We start from the raw sequence: 16,694 nt of genomic DNA on the forward strand, positions 1-16,694 counted from the left end.
TGAACTACATGATTTCCTATCCTTGCAAGTCCCTCTTATCTTTGCTGCACAAAATCTGCACCACCCAGCCACCTCCAGCCCTCTTCGCTCACAGGCCAGGCGGTGTTTCAACTTCGGAGTGGAGTAGCTGCCTAATGGTTAGTGCAGTAGCCTGAGAACCTCAGGAACCAGGTTCAATGCCCATTGCAGCTTTTTGTGACTCTGGGCAAGTCCCTTAACCCACCACTGCTCCAGGTACAAAATAAGTACCTGTATGTAATATGTAAACCATTTTGATTATAACCACAGGAAGACGGTATACGAAATCCTATTCCCTTTCCTTCCTTTAGGCCCATTGCAAACTAAAAACCACCCAGAACGCCCCAAAGGGAAAGAATGCAGCAGTCTCAAAAACCAACAGCGGTAGAAGTAGAGCAAGGCAAAGGCTCCCATGCAGAGCTGCAAGGAGCAGGTAAGGCTGAACAGAGCTGATCCTATTAAAAAAAAAAATAATAATAAGATACCAGGCAGAGCATTCCTGGCAATATCAAGGCCACCCATCTGTCTTGCCAAAAAAAGACATTCAGTAGCACCCGGGTGCTGGGGGGGGGGGAGGGACCTGGTAGCCCAAGTGAGACACCCCTGGGACAAGGAAGAACCCCCACGTGTTTCTGCCCCTGCCTAGCAGGCACAAGTCACTGCATAGAGAGAGAGATTTACATTTAAGAGTTAAAAAAAAAAAAAAAGTATTTTAGTTGTACTTATTCTTTTTAACCAAATTTTAAAAAATAAAATAAAATCCTCCTAGGGCCAAAAGAACTAAAGTGGAACTTGGGAACTACACAGGCTCACCACAACCACCATCTGCTATGATTCTTAAGCACAGCCCACTTATAGGTTTATTTGAAATTCAGTACTCCTCAGTCTCTTTCTGCTGGTGGGAGTGCATAACCCATCAGTCTGTGCCGGCAAGATTAGTGCTAATTAGCACTAAGGAGAAATTACGTTTTACCTGATAATTTTCTTTCCATTAGACCTACTCGCTATTTAGAACCTGTGGATAATTGCGTCCACCAACCAGCAAGTGGAGATAGAGAACTGAAAACTGAGCTGAGACATCTCTCTCTTGGCATCCAATCCAGCTCCTCAGTATTTATGTACACAAACAGTAAGGAGAAACTCGGAATAAAACACAACAACCTTAAACAACTTGCTAATCTAACACTAACCATACGAGCAAACGTGTGGGCCTCTCTCATTTCTGGACAATTTATAGAGAACAAGAGACATGCAGGAAGCACCATGCAAAGTGATAGTTGATATCTGACTCATTATTTCACATCGACTAAACCTCTCAGAAACCTTAGGTGGGCCTCTGGGATGATGGGAAGGACTAATGGAAAGAAAATTATGAGATAAGACCTAATTTCTCCTTCCATTATGTAGCTTTCTACTATTCCAGAACGTGTGAGATGTTCAAAAGCAATCCTTAGAGTGAGTGGGATCCTACCACCCTGAGGACGAAGCTTCTGAGCATGCTGCAATGTCCACCCTGTAGTGCTTGGCAAAGGTACGCAGCATTGACCATGTCACTACCTTGCAAACATCCTCCAGAGACAATAAGATAGTCTCCGCAAAGGATGTCGCTGTATGCCTCATAGAATGAGACCGTAAGATCTGAGGAGTCTGCTGTCCCACAAGCAAATGAGCTGATGCAATAGTCTCCTTCAGCCACCTAACAATTGTGGGCTTGTAAGCAATGAGGCCAAGCTTCCATTTACCAAAATGAACAGTCAGTCTGTCCAATTTGCAAGACTGAAAAATCTACGCACAGTGAGAAGCTTCAAAGAAGAATACCGAGCCTCTTTGTCCTCTCTGCGAAAGGACAGAAACTCCACAGATTGGTTGAAATGAAACCACTTTCAGAAGAAAGGAAGGAACAGTGCGCAGTTAGACCCCCTCGCCTCCGAAAAGCAATCTCGACAAGAGAGCCTGAAGCTCCGAAACTCTATGTGCAGATGCAACAGCCACCAAGAACAGTCTTTAGCGTAAGATCTTTCAAGTAGTTCTTCCAAAGTGGCTCAAAAGGAGGCTTCTGAAGAGCCCAAAGGACTAAATTAAAATTCCACTGTAGGATATGGCATAAGAAAAAGGGAGACTGCAAGCGGCCCAATCCCCACAAGAATTGAACGATATCTGGGTGAGCCGCAAGACATGTCATCTGTAGACGGCCCCTGAAACAGGCACCATGGATGTAGACCATTTCCGAGCCTGAAATAAGGTAGCAAAGACTGAATCAGAATAACCTTTTCATCTTAACTGAGCCCTTTCAAAGGCCAAGCCACAAGACCAAAGGGTCACGGATCCTCCATGAGTACCAAACCTCGCTTCAGTTAGCCATGTACCTGCGGACTCCCAGTCCAGCAGCTGAATTAGGTCTGCATACCACGTACTCTGTAGCCAATCCAGGGCTACAAAAATTATTCGACTCTGGTTCAATGCGATCCTTTTCAACACAAGGCCTACCACGAGCCAAGGAGGGAAGACATATGGTAGATGTGTCTCCAGGGCTGCAGTAAGGCATTGATCCCCATCAAAACCAGTTCTTTCCAACAGCTGAAGAACTTGGACATTTTGGCATTCTTTTTCATCGACATCAAGTCCAGAAGTAGAGAATCCCATCAGTCCACTATCAGCTGAAACATCTAGCTGGATAGTTCCCATTCTCCCGGGTCCAAGGAATGCCTTCTGAGAAAGTCCACCTCCACATTTAAGGACCACACAATGTGAGCTGCCAACAAAGATTTCTCTCCACTCAAATACGTGAGAGGCTGCCTCCACTGCCATCGGATGACTGCAGGTCCTACCTTGCTTATTGATATAAACCACCACCATCACGTTGTCAGAGAAATCTTGGACCAGGGCCTCCACCAGAAAGGCAGCGAAGTCGCATAAGGCATTTTGCACTGCCCTGAGCGCAAAACAATTTATCAACCACTGACAATCCTGATCCATCCAGTTGCCTTGTGCCACATGGAACTTGGAATGCGCACCCCAACCCGACTTGCTGGGGTCCACTGTTACCACCTCCCATTGTTTTACTGGAAAGAGAGCTCAGTCAGTCAAATTCCTGGGTGATAACCACAACTGCATACTCCATCTGGCAACCAGCGTCCAAGGAAGATAAAGGTCATACTTCTGTGACCAAGACCAGCAGCTGAGAAGATGTTCCCGTAACGGCTGCATAAGGAACCGACTCGTAGGAAAGTAAAGTGAGCAGTGGAGTGCCCCAGGGGTTGGTGCTGGGGCCGATTCTGTTTAATATAGTTGTGAAAGACGTTGCTGGAGGGTTAGAAAGAAATGTTTGCCTTTTTGCAGAAGACATGAAGACAGTCAATAGAGTAGATACTTTGGACGGTGTAGAAACCATGAAGGGCCTCCAAACTTTGGAAGAATGGACAACAGACTGGCAGTTAAAATTTAATGCTAAGAAGTGCAGAGTGATGCACTTGGCGTTCAAAAATACAAAAGAGATGTACCAGATAGGAGGTGAGAGATTGGTAAGCTCAGAAGCGGGATCTTGGAATGATGGTGTCTGAGAAACTCAAGGCAACGAAAAAATGCGACAAGGCAGTGGCCACGATCAGATCAGAAGGAAGTAGGCTGCATAGAGAAGGGTATAATCAGTAAAAGAAAAAAAGGTGTTGATGCCCCTGTACAAGTCATTGGAGAGGCCCCACTTGGAGTACTATGTTCAGTTTTGGAGGCAGTATCTTGCTAAGGATGTAAAAAGACTGGAAGCAGTTCAAAGAAAATCAACAAAAATGGTATGCGGTTTGCATAGCAAGATGTATCACAAGAGACGATGACCTGAATATGTATACCCTCAAGAAAGATATATTAGAATTGGAAAAGATGCAGCGAAGGGTGACTAAAATGATAGCGGGGATGGGACGACTTCCCTATGAAGAAAGACTAAGGAGGCTAGGGCTTTTCAGCTCGGAAAAGAGACGGCTGAGGGGAGACATGATAGAGGTATATAAAATAATGAGTGGAGTGGAACAGGTGGATGTGAAGCGTCTGTTCGCGCTTTCCAAAAATACTAGGACTAGGGGGCATGTGATGAAACTACAGTGTAGTAAATTTAAAACAAATTGGAGAAAATCTTTCTTCACCCAACGCATAATTAAACTTGAATTCGTTTCCAGAGAATGTGGTGAAGGCGGTTAGCTTGGCAGAGTTTAAAAAGGGGTTAGACAGTTTCCTAAATGGCAAGTACATAAACCACTACTAAATGGACTTGGGAAAAATCCACAATTCCAGGAATAACATGTATAGAATGTTTGTATGTTTGAGAAGCTTGCCAGGTGCGCTTGGCCTGGATTGGCCACTGTCGTGGACAGGATGCTGGGCTCGATGGACCCTTGGTCTTTTCCCAGTGTGGCATTACTTATGTACTAGACCTTACCCACTAATTTTCTTTCCTTAAGTCTCTCCAGACCATTCTCCATGAGTGAGTATATGTCCTCCTAACAGCAGATGGGGAGACTGAGAACTACTAAGTGGAGTCACCTTATAGGGTGCTGTGCAACAGACCTCCAAACCCTCCCCCCCCCCCAGGGGAGAAGGAAAGAACCAGAAAAGCAACTAAAAACTTTTCTATACAACCAACAAATGGAACCCTGAGCCTTCCAGGGTCCGACACTATCCACATCTTGAGACCTATCATCCACGTACCCGAAAATAAGAAAGAACAACAGAAATTCACACACACATCTGGAAGGACACGGGAATGGTCTGTAGAGACTCATGGAAAGAAAATTAGCAGGTAAAAAATTCTCCTTCCTTGTCTCTCCAGACCACTCTTAACACGTTGGAAGTACAATAGTACTACTCAGAGGGCAGGATGCAGACAACTGCTGAGCCAGCACCATAGCCCCAAAGGCCACATCCTGTCTTGACTGCACATACAGTCTGTAATGCTTCACAAAGATGAAGAGTAGACTATGTCGCCACTCTGCAAATCTCCTGTGCAGGAATCAAGCAATTCTCCACCTAAGACAAAGCCAAAGTCCTGGTGGAATGTGCCTCCTTTAGTGGCCTTTGAAGTCGCTTCACCATTTTTTTTGACCCCTGAACAACACAAAGAGCCCATCTGTCTTACAAAGTAATCTGTCCTTTTCAAACAACAGTGCAGGACTCTAAAAGATTCCCTTTGAGTTTCCTCCAAAGAAAAAAACAGGAAAAGTAATGGACTGAGGTAGAAAGGCAAAACCACCTTCAGCAAGAAAGGCAGCATCGAGTACAACACCACTTTCTCCAATTGGAAGAATGGCTCCTGGCAAGACAGCCTGCAATTCAGAAATATGCCTAGTCAAAGTGATAACCACCAAAAAGACAACTTTCAGGGAAAGATCTTTAGGCTTTCCTCTCCACAGAAGCTCAAAGAGCACCTTAGCCAAAGCGGACAATACCAGATTCAGATTCCAAGGAGGGATGATCCTTCTGAACGGCAGTCTCAAGTACTTAACATCTGGATGAAGAGTCAACAGCTGACCCTGAACCAGTCCTCAAAAGATGACAACACTGCTAAATGCACCCTAACGGGACATTGCCAAACCCTTATTCATGCTGTCCTGGAGAAAATCCAAGACCTCCCCCAATGGAAGATTGAAGCGGGACCCTTGTCATACAAATCCTCGAAGATTCAGCAGACCCTACCATAAGCCAAGGAGGTGAAGTGCTTCCTGGAACTCAATAAAAATGTTGTTAACCATGGACAAGTAACAATCTCGCCTGCTCAAGAGCCATGCTCGGCATGTAAATGGGACCCTGGGATAGAAGGGTGTCCAACCACAGTAACAGAAGAGGATCTTTGACCTTCAACTGCACAAGATTTCAGTGCCATGGATGCCTTGACCAATCAGAAGCTCACTACGGTCAGGTGGTTCTGGTAGCTCCAATCTGCTGAATCATTCATCCTATTAACCACAGAGGGAAAATATACAGCACTTCCTAACAGGGTCAAGGTTAAACCAGAGCATCTATCCCTCAGACAATGGTTCCTTCCTGCGACTGAAGATTTAGTGGAACTGCCAGCTATTCCTTGTGTTTCAGCTTCCCCTAAAGCAGAATCAACACAGATGTGGCAAAGGCCACTAACAGGGAAAACTATGTGCTACACAGCAGAAGCACGTCTTTTTGAAGGAGCCACCAGCTCGGCTGCAGATGGGCTCTGCAGTGCCTAGCTAAAGACTTCCCACTGCTGGGGTCAAAGTCACAGAACAGTCTCTCAACTGTCCAGAGTTGCAAATAGTACCAGGACTCTAGAAGGTTCTGCTACTTTGCATGGTTTCCCAGGTTTTTTTAATTTTTTTTTTTAACTTCAATTGTTCAGCTCCACTCAAGGAACCCCTCCCAAATTGAACTCTGGTAGGAAGGTGGGGATAGGCCCAAAGGATGAAGTGTGACCTCGGGCACATGAACCAAGGCTGGAATTGCCCCAGTTTGTTTCTCTTGGGTTTGTTGTTTTTTTTTTGTTTGGGGGGGGGGGGGGGGGGGGGTTGCTGTCATAAACAAAGCAAACTTACTTTTTAAGTGGGGGGGGGGGGGGGGGGTGAGGGGCAAAACAAGATAGAACACCCAATCAAAGATCAACTAGAACAGGGCTATACAGTACTCAGCCGCCACAGGCTGAGAAATACTGGCTGACTCAAGGCTGCACAGCGCCTTATAAGGTGTCGTCACTTAGTAGGTCTCAGTCTCCGCATTTGCTGGAAGGAGGGCATATACTCACTTATAGGGAATGGTCTGGAGAGAAAAGGAAATAGTACTTTGACCAACATAATAGATCCCTAAAGCAGAATTGAATAAAAAGGGGTTATTTGTTTGAAAAAACAATTATCTGCTCACTGTTACGTTCACTTCCAAGTATTCTTCAACCCATGAAAAAAGGAACATCCCTAACAGCTTACCTTTTTAACTTTATATGGAACAGCATACAAAGCAGACAGATTTTCATCTTTTTTTTCTGACAGATAATAGATAGATTCTTTCTCTATGTCCGATAGGCTCTCTACCATATTTTCAGGCTCATAGTCATCATCTGACATTTCTGGGGATGGTAAATGACCTCTTCCAGCAAATTTCCATTTCTCTCTGCATGAAAACAAGCATAGGCCACAAAACACAGCCTTAGAATTTGAAGTTAAAATGCTTTTCACTATGTTCTTATCATTGTAAGCTAAGAAAGACTCAAGTACAGCACTATGGATTCTCTTTCACCAACTACAACAGCCATCCTAACACTTCCCTCCTGGACAGAAGCTCCTGGAGATACATCCTCAGTGTGAGAGGATATTGCATGTGACCTCTTTCCCCACATCTGAAACAGGTGGGAGAGTGTGGATCCCGTGACCAAGGTAAAGGTATGCGGTATGTTCGTTAAGGATGAGCGCTTCCATCGCTCCAACCCTTTCCTTGGAGACCTCGGACTGGAGGGTGGTTTCCGATATCTCTGGTTTTCCGGTCCGGTATTTCTGTTTTTCTCCCAGGACTTCCAGAATGCTTCTTCTCCGTATAGGGTTCCAACTCTGGTTGTGCTTGGTAGAAGGCTTCGGCTGCTTCTAAAGCACACTCTGGAGTCAATTTAGGGTACCACCTCACCCACTGCTTCATAGGTGGGGGTAACCTTCCAGGAAAACAACTCTTGCGATCTCCGGGCCTGTCTTACCTTCCGGTTGCAACCATCTCCAGGCCACCTCCCTTGAGTCAGTAGAAGAAACTCCAGGGGTTTCCTTTAACTTGCAGGGATTCCTTCTGGAAGGCAGGCCTCATAGTTGCAGCCAGCCCTTTCCAATATGACGGCTTTTACTTCCTCATAGGTGGCTGTCCCCACGGAACTGACATCTTAGAATGCTGTCTGGCTGTTACCAGTTAGTAAATTCCCCAGATAAGCTGTCCATAATGTTTCTGGCCAACCAGCAAGGTGGGTGGATCTCTCAAAATTGGTCAAGAAATAGTCAAGGGTCATCTTCAGGCACCATTTTCTTTAGTACTGAGACTGGAGGGGGTCGCTTGCATGTTGGGTGCCTGGGCAGCCATGTGTACTTGGGTCTGAGAGTTCTGTTGTAGCACTACCAGCTTCTGCAACACGTGCTTCTGTATCTGTTCTTGCTGCTGCTGCTGTTGCCATTGCTCAAAATGTGCCTGCTTAAACTGTTGTTGTTGCCTCTGTAGGATCTCCTGCTGTTGCTGCTGGCTGTCCCCCAAAGCCTGGAGTAGCCTTTCCATGTTTCTGCTGTATTATTAACCACCAAAACTGCACAGTGCACCAGTAAACAAAAATAAAACCTACCTGTCCGGCACTTGCTAAACGTCCCCCCCTAACTAGGACAGAGCTAACCCTTTTTGCCCAGAATTGCCAACTCCATGGTTTCCCCGAGGAATTGAGTAGCTTTAATAAATTGTCTGCAGGCACTTGTTTCTGGCTCTGTCTCCTGTTGGTCAAATTTGGTGCATCTCAAGCCTCATTCTGGCTCCAAATTTGACCAATAGGAGGGTGAGGTGGGTGATAACACTCATCATCAGCCCTGCAAGAGGCGATGGTGAGCAGTGATCACATAGGATTGGAGGAGGAGAGCAAGCACCTCCCACCCCCACTCCTCAGATAGCAGAAAAAAAAATCTCCTGAACCCAAAACAGCCCAAGCTACCTGGCAACCCTTTTTTTTTGCTTAACGTCTCGGCATGGTATCTTCCATAGGCCCAGAGCACCAGAGATCACAGATCTGGCTTCATTGGACAGGATAAGCTCAAGGATCCCACCACTGCTACCACATGTGATACCCCAGGTGAGGGTTGTGGGGAATAAAACAGCCAGACAGTATATACACATGAAATAAATGGTTTATTTAGCTGAGCCCAGAGCACAGGCCAGAAAGTAGGGAAGGGATGTTAGGCAACCAAAGTCCTGTTTGGATTGGTTGCCTAATGTCCCTTTCCTACTCCTTGAATAGTATTGTTTTTGTAGGTAATCCTTCCTCGATTCGTCAGGTGTTTGACTTCACAGGCCAGGAACATCATGTGCAAAAGTCTCTAAGGTTCAATAAACAGTCTTGAATGGGCCTCTGGCTGGAAGGCAACACAGTCTGGAGTTGGAGATACCATGCCCCAAACATAGCCCGTAAGTTCTCAATTCCTTCGAGACCCATGTCTGGCTTCAGCCAACCTCAAAGCAAGGCTTGCAAGTCTTAAACAAGCAGTAAAATTAGCTAACCTCACTACAAAGGAACCACAGCAGCAATTGCTGGACTTCTTGTCTTCCTTCCCTGGGCCTCCTTAATCTCAGTCAGGCCCTGTCTTATATACTTCCTGGTTCCAGCTCCATCCCTCCTCCCGGCTCACTTCCTCTTAGTGCTCTTAAGATGGCTCAAGCTGTCTATGGGACTATTCTTAAGGGTGAAAGGCAGAGCTCTATAAACCCCCTCACAGGTACCTAAAAGGCAACAAGAGGGGAAGTGCTACCAAAGGGCTCCTAAACAGTGGAGCCATATGGCTAAAGTATGGTGTGCAGGAAAATGGCAGAGTAACTTTTGAATTCCTAGTCAGAAAGCGGAATTTGAAGCACACAGATAATATCTACAAAGGCCATTCTTGCTATAAAATTTCTGACAAAAAGCAAATACAGGAAAATCTCCACTGAATATTGCTTTCTCCACACAAAATACTTCCAAAACCTGACTCTCTCCACCATGTTTCTTCCACATTTAAAATGAAATCCAATGACTTACTGTGCTGAGAAAGTCATATAATTTGTCCTATGTTATAGATTAGAATATATAAACAAAGTGCACACAGTACCCAATTCCAAGCTCAGATGCAGTTGCATAAGGCTCAATATAGCTTTTCTGTTCTCTGTAAGCGCTGTCACTTTCCGAAAATGATCTTTGACGAGGCTGTGGGATGGCAACTGTACGGCCAGTTAAAGAAGTCATCAGTATGGCTGCTGCTAGGGCAGACCTACACAATATTAAAATAATAAGAGTAATAACATCAAAACAATGCAAGAGGGTACATTTTATAGTTGGTCAGCTGGATTAAGAGGACAAAAAGTTGCCTATTTGCACCCTATTTTATAAAGATGCATAGATGCCTATCGGGCTCATTTTCGAAAGAGAAGGACACCCATCTTTCAACACAAATCTAAAGATAGACGTCCTTCTCACAGAAACATCCAAATCGGTATAATCGAAAGCCAATTTTGGAAGTCCCCAACAGCACTCCGTCGCAGGGACGGAACAAAGTTCACGGGGGCGTGTCGGAGTCGTAGTGAAGGAGGGACATGGGCGTGCCTAACACTTGGATAGCCTTGACCCATAATGGAAAAAAACAAGGACGTCCCTGACGAGCACTTGGGACGTTTTCACCTGGACCTGTTTTTCTTATGACTAAGGCACGAAAAGGTGCCCAAAATGACCAGATGACCACCGGAGAGAATCGGGGATGACCTCCCGTTACTCCCCCAGTGGTCACCACCCCCTCCCACCCTCAAAAAACATCTTTAAAAATATGTCGTGCCAGCCTCTATGCCAGCCTCAGATGTCATACTCGGGTCCATCACTGCAGTATGCAGATCCCTGGAGCAGTTTTAGTGGGTGCAGTGTGCTTCAGACAGGTGGACCCATCCCCATCCCCCACCACCTGTTACATTTATGGAGTAAACAGTGAGCCCTCCAAAACCCACTCTACCCACATCTAGGTGCCCCCTAGGGTATGGTAGTGGTGTACAGTTGTGGGTAGTGGGTTTTGGTGGGGGCTCAGCACACAAGGTAAGGGAGCTATGTACCTGGGAGTAATTTATGAAGGTGCCCTGGCATGTCAGGGGGACCAGTGCACTACAAATGCTGGCTCCTCCCATGACCAAATGGCTTGCATTTGGTCATTTCTGAGATGGACGTCCCTTGGTTTAGATTATCGCCGAAAATCAGAAACGTCCATGCCTAGGGACGACCAAATCTAAGGATTTGGACGTCCCTGACGGTATTTTCAAAACGAAAGATGGGCTACCATCTTGTTCTGAAAATACAGGTTTCCCCGCCCCTGGATCGGGACGTTTTACGAGGACGTCCAAATCAAAACTTGGAAGTCCCTTTCGAAAATGCCCCTCCACGTATCTTTATAAAATACTACAGAAGTTGAAGGTAAAACAAACAAACATGTGTACATTTACATCTGAGCTCATATGTTTTTATAATATACGTGAGCAAATCACAACTCCACCCACTGTTATGTGTGGGATAATTACATACGAAGTATTGTGTGTGTATATTTTGGCATATATATAGGGTTCTGCCTCTTAACTGATCAATCAAGCCCTTGCACTTCCCTCCTAAACCACATGTTCACTAATGACTACTGACAGCTACATATGTCACTGCTGCCCGTAAACAGAGCTAACTGCTAACATATTGCTAAAATTACAGTAGTATACAGTTATACTACCAATATCTGTCCTAATAACTGCCTTCACTCTGTCTAGAAAGTTTCAATAGATTGCCTCGGACCCTTCTCTGCACCTCATCTGACCTCTTCCTGCACCTCCTGGGGGTACAGGCACCACTGGTTAAGAACCCCTGGCATATATACACCAAATGGCTTTATAAAGTTACTTCCACACAGCATGAATGTTAGAAAGCTTAGAAAATGTTACATAATTTTGAGCTTTTAGGTCAGAATTGTAGCATTTCCAGAATCTATTGTAGTGCATGATAATGTAATTCCTATTTCCTAACACTATTCCTATTTAGAAATAGTGTTAGGCTCATGGCTAACAGTGAAGCCCCACCTTAGACAATTAAAGAAGAAAGCTTTTTTTCAAACTACAACATTTGTGTAGTTAAAATTATATTTACTGCAGCAAACGAAAATCTTTAATTGGCATCAGTTTTGTCACCACTTGGTTACTGAAATGCTCTGTTAACAAGGTTGCAGCCTCTTTCGAAAAGGATTTACAGATGGTACAAAATATTAAAGTTAGATAAGTGACTAGTGTAAAGTTTAAGGAACACCCCCCCCACTGATTAATTTATACTGGTTGCCAGAGGGAGCACAAGACAAGTTTAAGGTATTAGTATGGAAAAATTAAGACATACCTGGTCATTTTCTTTCCTTTAGTCGCAGCAGATGAATCCAGGAACTGGTGGGTTGTATCCATCTACCAGCAGGTGGAGATAGAGAACACTAAAAGAACAGGCAGGGACCCTCTGTGTACTGAACCTTATCCCTTTAGTACAGCACAAATCCCAAAGCAGAGAAAAGAATAGACACATCAGCAAAAAACAGACAAAAAAAAAAACTACACTCAACCGGAGTGAACAAATCTGAAACAAAGCAACAAATGCCCTTTCCTAACACAGATTTGCCGAAAACTGACTACAGACTGCAACAGGGAGGGATCCTGGATTCATCTGCTGCGACTAAAGGAAAGAAAATTATCAGGTATGTCTTAATTTTTCCTTCTTTAGCTTCAGCAGCAGATGAATCCAGGAACTGGTGGGATGAACCCAAGCATTCCCTAAACTGGGCGGGCAGTTGCAGCTCCCCGAGAGAGAACCGCAGCCCCAAAATGCGCATCCTCTCTTGCCGCCACAGCCAAACGATAATGTTTAGCAAAAGAAAGATGCAACGTCCACGTCGCCGCCCAACAGATCTCGAGAATAGAGAACAGACTCGTCTCCGTCCAAGAAGAAGCCTGCACCCGAGTAGAATGCGCTTTCTGCGCCTCAGGAGGAGATTTCCCTGACAAAAGGTAAGCTGAAACAATCGCCTCTTTAAGCCATCTTGCCACCGTGGCCTTAGATGCAGCAAACCCCCGACACGGTCCGACAAAAAGAACAAACAAGTGATCGGAATATCGAAAATCATTTGACATCTGAAAGTACTGCCAAAGAACGCGCCAGACATCCAAAAGACGCCAATTGCTGAAAAGAATCCAGACAATCCTCTTTCTTGAAAGAGGGAAGAAAACGCAGCTGATTCAAATGAAACGCCGACACTATCTTGGGGAGAAACAAAGGTACCGTGCGCACAGTAACCCCAGATTCCGAGAACTGCAAAAAAAGGGTCCCAACACGACAGGGCCTGAATCTCCAACACCCTCCGAGCTGACGCCATAGCCACCAAAAACACCGTTTTAAGCGCAAGATCTTTTTCTGACACCTGATGAAGAGGCTCAAAGGGCGCCAACTGCAACGCATACAACACCAGGTAGGGCACAGACAATACAAAGGTGGTCGAAGCTTTAAGACTCCCCTCAAGAATCGTACAACGTCTGGGTGGGCCGCAATCGACGCACCCACCACCTGGCCTCTGAAACATGCCAGCACTGCCACCTGTACCCGAACAGAGTTGTAGGCCAGGCTTTTTTTCAAACCTTCCTGCAAAAAGGCTAACATCTGGGAAACCGAAGCCCTCATCGGCGACCATGCCCGTGCATCACACCATGCTTCAAAAACACGCCAAACTCGAGCATAAGCTGACGTCGTAGATCGCTTGCAAGCCTCAGCAAAGTAGCAATCACTTCCTCCGAATAACCTTTCTTCCATAACTTTGCCCTCTCAAGAGCCAAGCCGTAAGACCGGAGCGGTAAGGACCTTCCATAGCCACTGGACCCTGATGCAGGAGATCCAGAAGAAGCAGAAGCCAGAACGACTCCTCGACCAGAAGGCGCCTCAAATCCGTATACCACGGATGCCGCGGCCAATCCGGAGCTACCAGAATCACTAAACCCGAATGGAACCGAATTCGCTGAAGAACCCGACCGATCAATGGCCAGGGAAGAAACACATACAGAAGCGTGTAAGGTGGCCGTGGTTGAGAGAGGGCATCCATCCCCTCCGAACCAAACCTTCTACTGAAGAATCAAACTACTTTGGAGTTTAAACTGGACGCCATGAGATCTATCCTTGGAGTGCCCCACTTGCTGCAAATCTGTTGAAACGCTTCTGTAGCCAACTCCCATTCCGCGGGATCTAGAGCGTGACAACTGAGGAAATCCGCGCGTATGTTTTCCAGACCGGCGATGTGGGTCACAGGTAACAGAAGAAGATGCACCTCTGCCCACGCCAGAATGAAGGCGGCCTGCACCGACAATTCTCTGCTCCTTGTGCAGCCCTAGCGATTGACATAAGCCACCGCCGTTGTACTGTCTGACAGAACCCGCACCGCTCGGCCTTCCAGAATCTCGTGAAATGTTAGAAAGGCTAGTTGAACCGCCCTCAGTTCCAGACAATTGAAGGACCACGTAGACTCCTCCACCGACCATCGGCCCTGCACACAATGGTGGAGACAGTGAGCCCCCCCATCCCGAGAGACTTGCATCCGTTGTCACCAGCATCCATTGTGGGAGAGTGAGGGGCATCCCCCGCCTGAGGGGGGGCCTCCGCCAACCACCAATCCAAGCTAGCCCTGGCTGACAAAGTCCAAGGCACCAGGTACTGATACTCCAGAGACGTCGGAGACAAACGACTGAGCAAGGCTTGCTGCAGCAGCCTCATGTGAGCTCTTGCCCACGGAATCACGTCCAACGTAGCTGCCATGAGCCTCAGTACCTGTACTTAATCCCACGCCTGAGGACGAGGAATCCCCAACAATCTCAAAATCTGCGCCTGCAACTTTAGCCACCTGCCATCGGGAAGAAAAACACACCCCAGGTCCTGTTGAAAGACACTCCCAAATAATCGATAGACTGCGAGAGCGTTAGATGACTCTTCGGGAAATTGACGACCCAACCGAGGGACTGCAAAACCTCTATCACCCAAGAAGTGGCCGCCCGACTCTCTACCTCCGAGTCCACCCTGATCAGCCAATCGTCCAGATAAGGATGAACTCTGACTCTCTCTTTCTGCAAAAACGCCGCCACCACCACCATCACCTTGGAAAAGGTGTGAGGCGCTGTGGCCAGCCCAAACGGCAAGGCGCGGAACTGGAAATGTCGCCCCAAGATCGCAAACCGTAGAAATCTCTGATGCGGAGGCCAAATTGGGATATGTAGATACGCCTCTTTGAGATCCAATGAGGTGAGGAACTCCCCGGGCTGCACTGCTGCTATCACTGATCGCAGAGTCTCCATGCGAAAGTGCCGCACCATCAAAGACTCGTTCACCTTTCATAAATCGAGCACTGGTCGAAAGGACCCTCTTTTCCTGGGAACAACGAAATAAATGGAGTAGCAACCTTCCTGAAGCTCGTACTGAAGCACAGGAACCACTGCTCCTAGCTCCAACAGAGAATGCAACATTTCTGCCACCGCTTCCCGCTTCCCGACCGTAGCGCAGCGGGACTCCAAAAAAGCATATTTGACGGGTGCCCGCAGCTCCAATTTGTATCCGTGCTCTACCAGATCGAGTTCCCAAAGGTGTGATGTGATCTTGGCCCACTCCCCCAGAAAAAGGGTTAACCGACCTCCAATGCAAGGCCTGGAAAAGTGGACCGGAACCCCATCATTGGGAAGTCTGGTTAGCGCCTCCTTGTTGCCGAGCAGAACTAGTGGCCTTTTTGTTCGAGCGAAAGGAACGCTGCTGATATTTGGACCGTTGAACAGGACCAGAGGCCCTACCAGGGAGATAACGTCGCACCTCCTGAAATCTCGGTCTTATCGAAGCCGTTCAGATCCCGGATTTGGGTCTGTCCTCCGGCAACCGCTGAGACCTAGAGTCTCCCAAATCTTTAACAATCTTTTCCAAATCCTCACCGAACAGCAGCCTACCCCTAAAGGGCAACTTGGTGAGCTGCTGCTTAGAAGCCATATCTGCCGCCCAGTGGCGCAGCCAAAGTAGCAGGCGAGCAGCAACTGCCAGAGACATCTGCTTAGCTGAGGCTCAAACCAAATCGTAAACAGCATCAGCCAAATATGCCAGCCCTGACTCCATCAACAGGGCAACCTCTGCCAACGGGGCCGCAACATCCAACTCCTGTTGCACAGCCTGTTGAAGCCAGGACAGAGAGGCACGAGCCGCATATGAGCTGCAAATAGAGGCCTGCAGAGACAAAGCCAATACCTCAAAAGCACGCTTTAAGGAGGCTTCCGAACGATGATCCTGCATGTCCTTAAGGGCAACACTCCCCTCAACCGGGAGAGTGGTCTTCTTGGTGACCGCCGGTCACCAGAGCATCCACCTTAGGAAAACAGAAGAGACTCAAATGAGACTCCCCCACCGGATAAAGGCGAGCCATAGTGCGAGCTATCTTTAGGTTCCCCTCAGGCTCTAACCACTGACCCGAAATGAGCTACTGAATAGCTTCATGGACAGGAAAGGCTCAAGACAGCTTCCTAGTGCTAGTCATCTTAACATTCATGGCTGCCGCCGCCACTGCTTCAAAATCTTGAATATTTAGCATCTGTAAGGACTCAGAAATGAGAGAAGGCAATTCGTCTCTGTGAAAGATGTGAACCGCTTTAGTGTCATCCTGTTCCTCCTGAACCAGTTCACCTTCTTCCAGATCACCGAGACCTGAGCCCTGAGACCCTTGAGTGGACCCCCTCCGGCCCCTTCAATCAGAGAAGGCTGCAGCCCCAGCGAAGTCACTGAGCCCGACTCAGACCCCAGCCTCCTGCGTTTCAGGGATGGCGGGGTCCCAGAAATAGAGGGCAATGCTCCAACTCCCGAACCCGACCCCACTTGGCCTGAGGGGAGCGAAGACAGCAGGGGTACCGCC

General features: G+C 47.0%; 1 protein-coding gene across 1 annotated transcript in view; it reads right to left on the reverse strand.

Moving 5' to 3' along the window:
- The window catches only part of CEP89 (centrosomal protein 89), a 162,023-nt gene that overhangs the window by 137,275 nt on the left and 8,054 nt on the right, over window positions 1-16,694 (reverse strand). The window contains 2 exon segments of the mRNA XM_030204424.1: window positions 6,954-7,137; window positions 9,840-9,998. Coding sequence (XP_030060284.1) covers window positions 6,954-7,137; window positions 9,840-9,998 — 343 coding nt within the window.

Source organism: Microcaecilia unicolor, chromosome 5 (assembly GCF_901765095.1).
Source record: "Microcaecilia unicolor chromosome 5, aMicUni1.1, whole genome shotgun sequence".
Classification (NCBI taxonomy): Eukaryota; Metazoa; Chordata; class Amphibia; order Gymnophiona; family Siphonopidae; genus Microcaecilia; species Microcaecilia unicolor.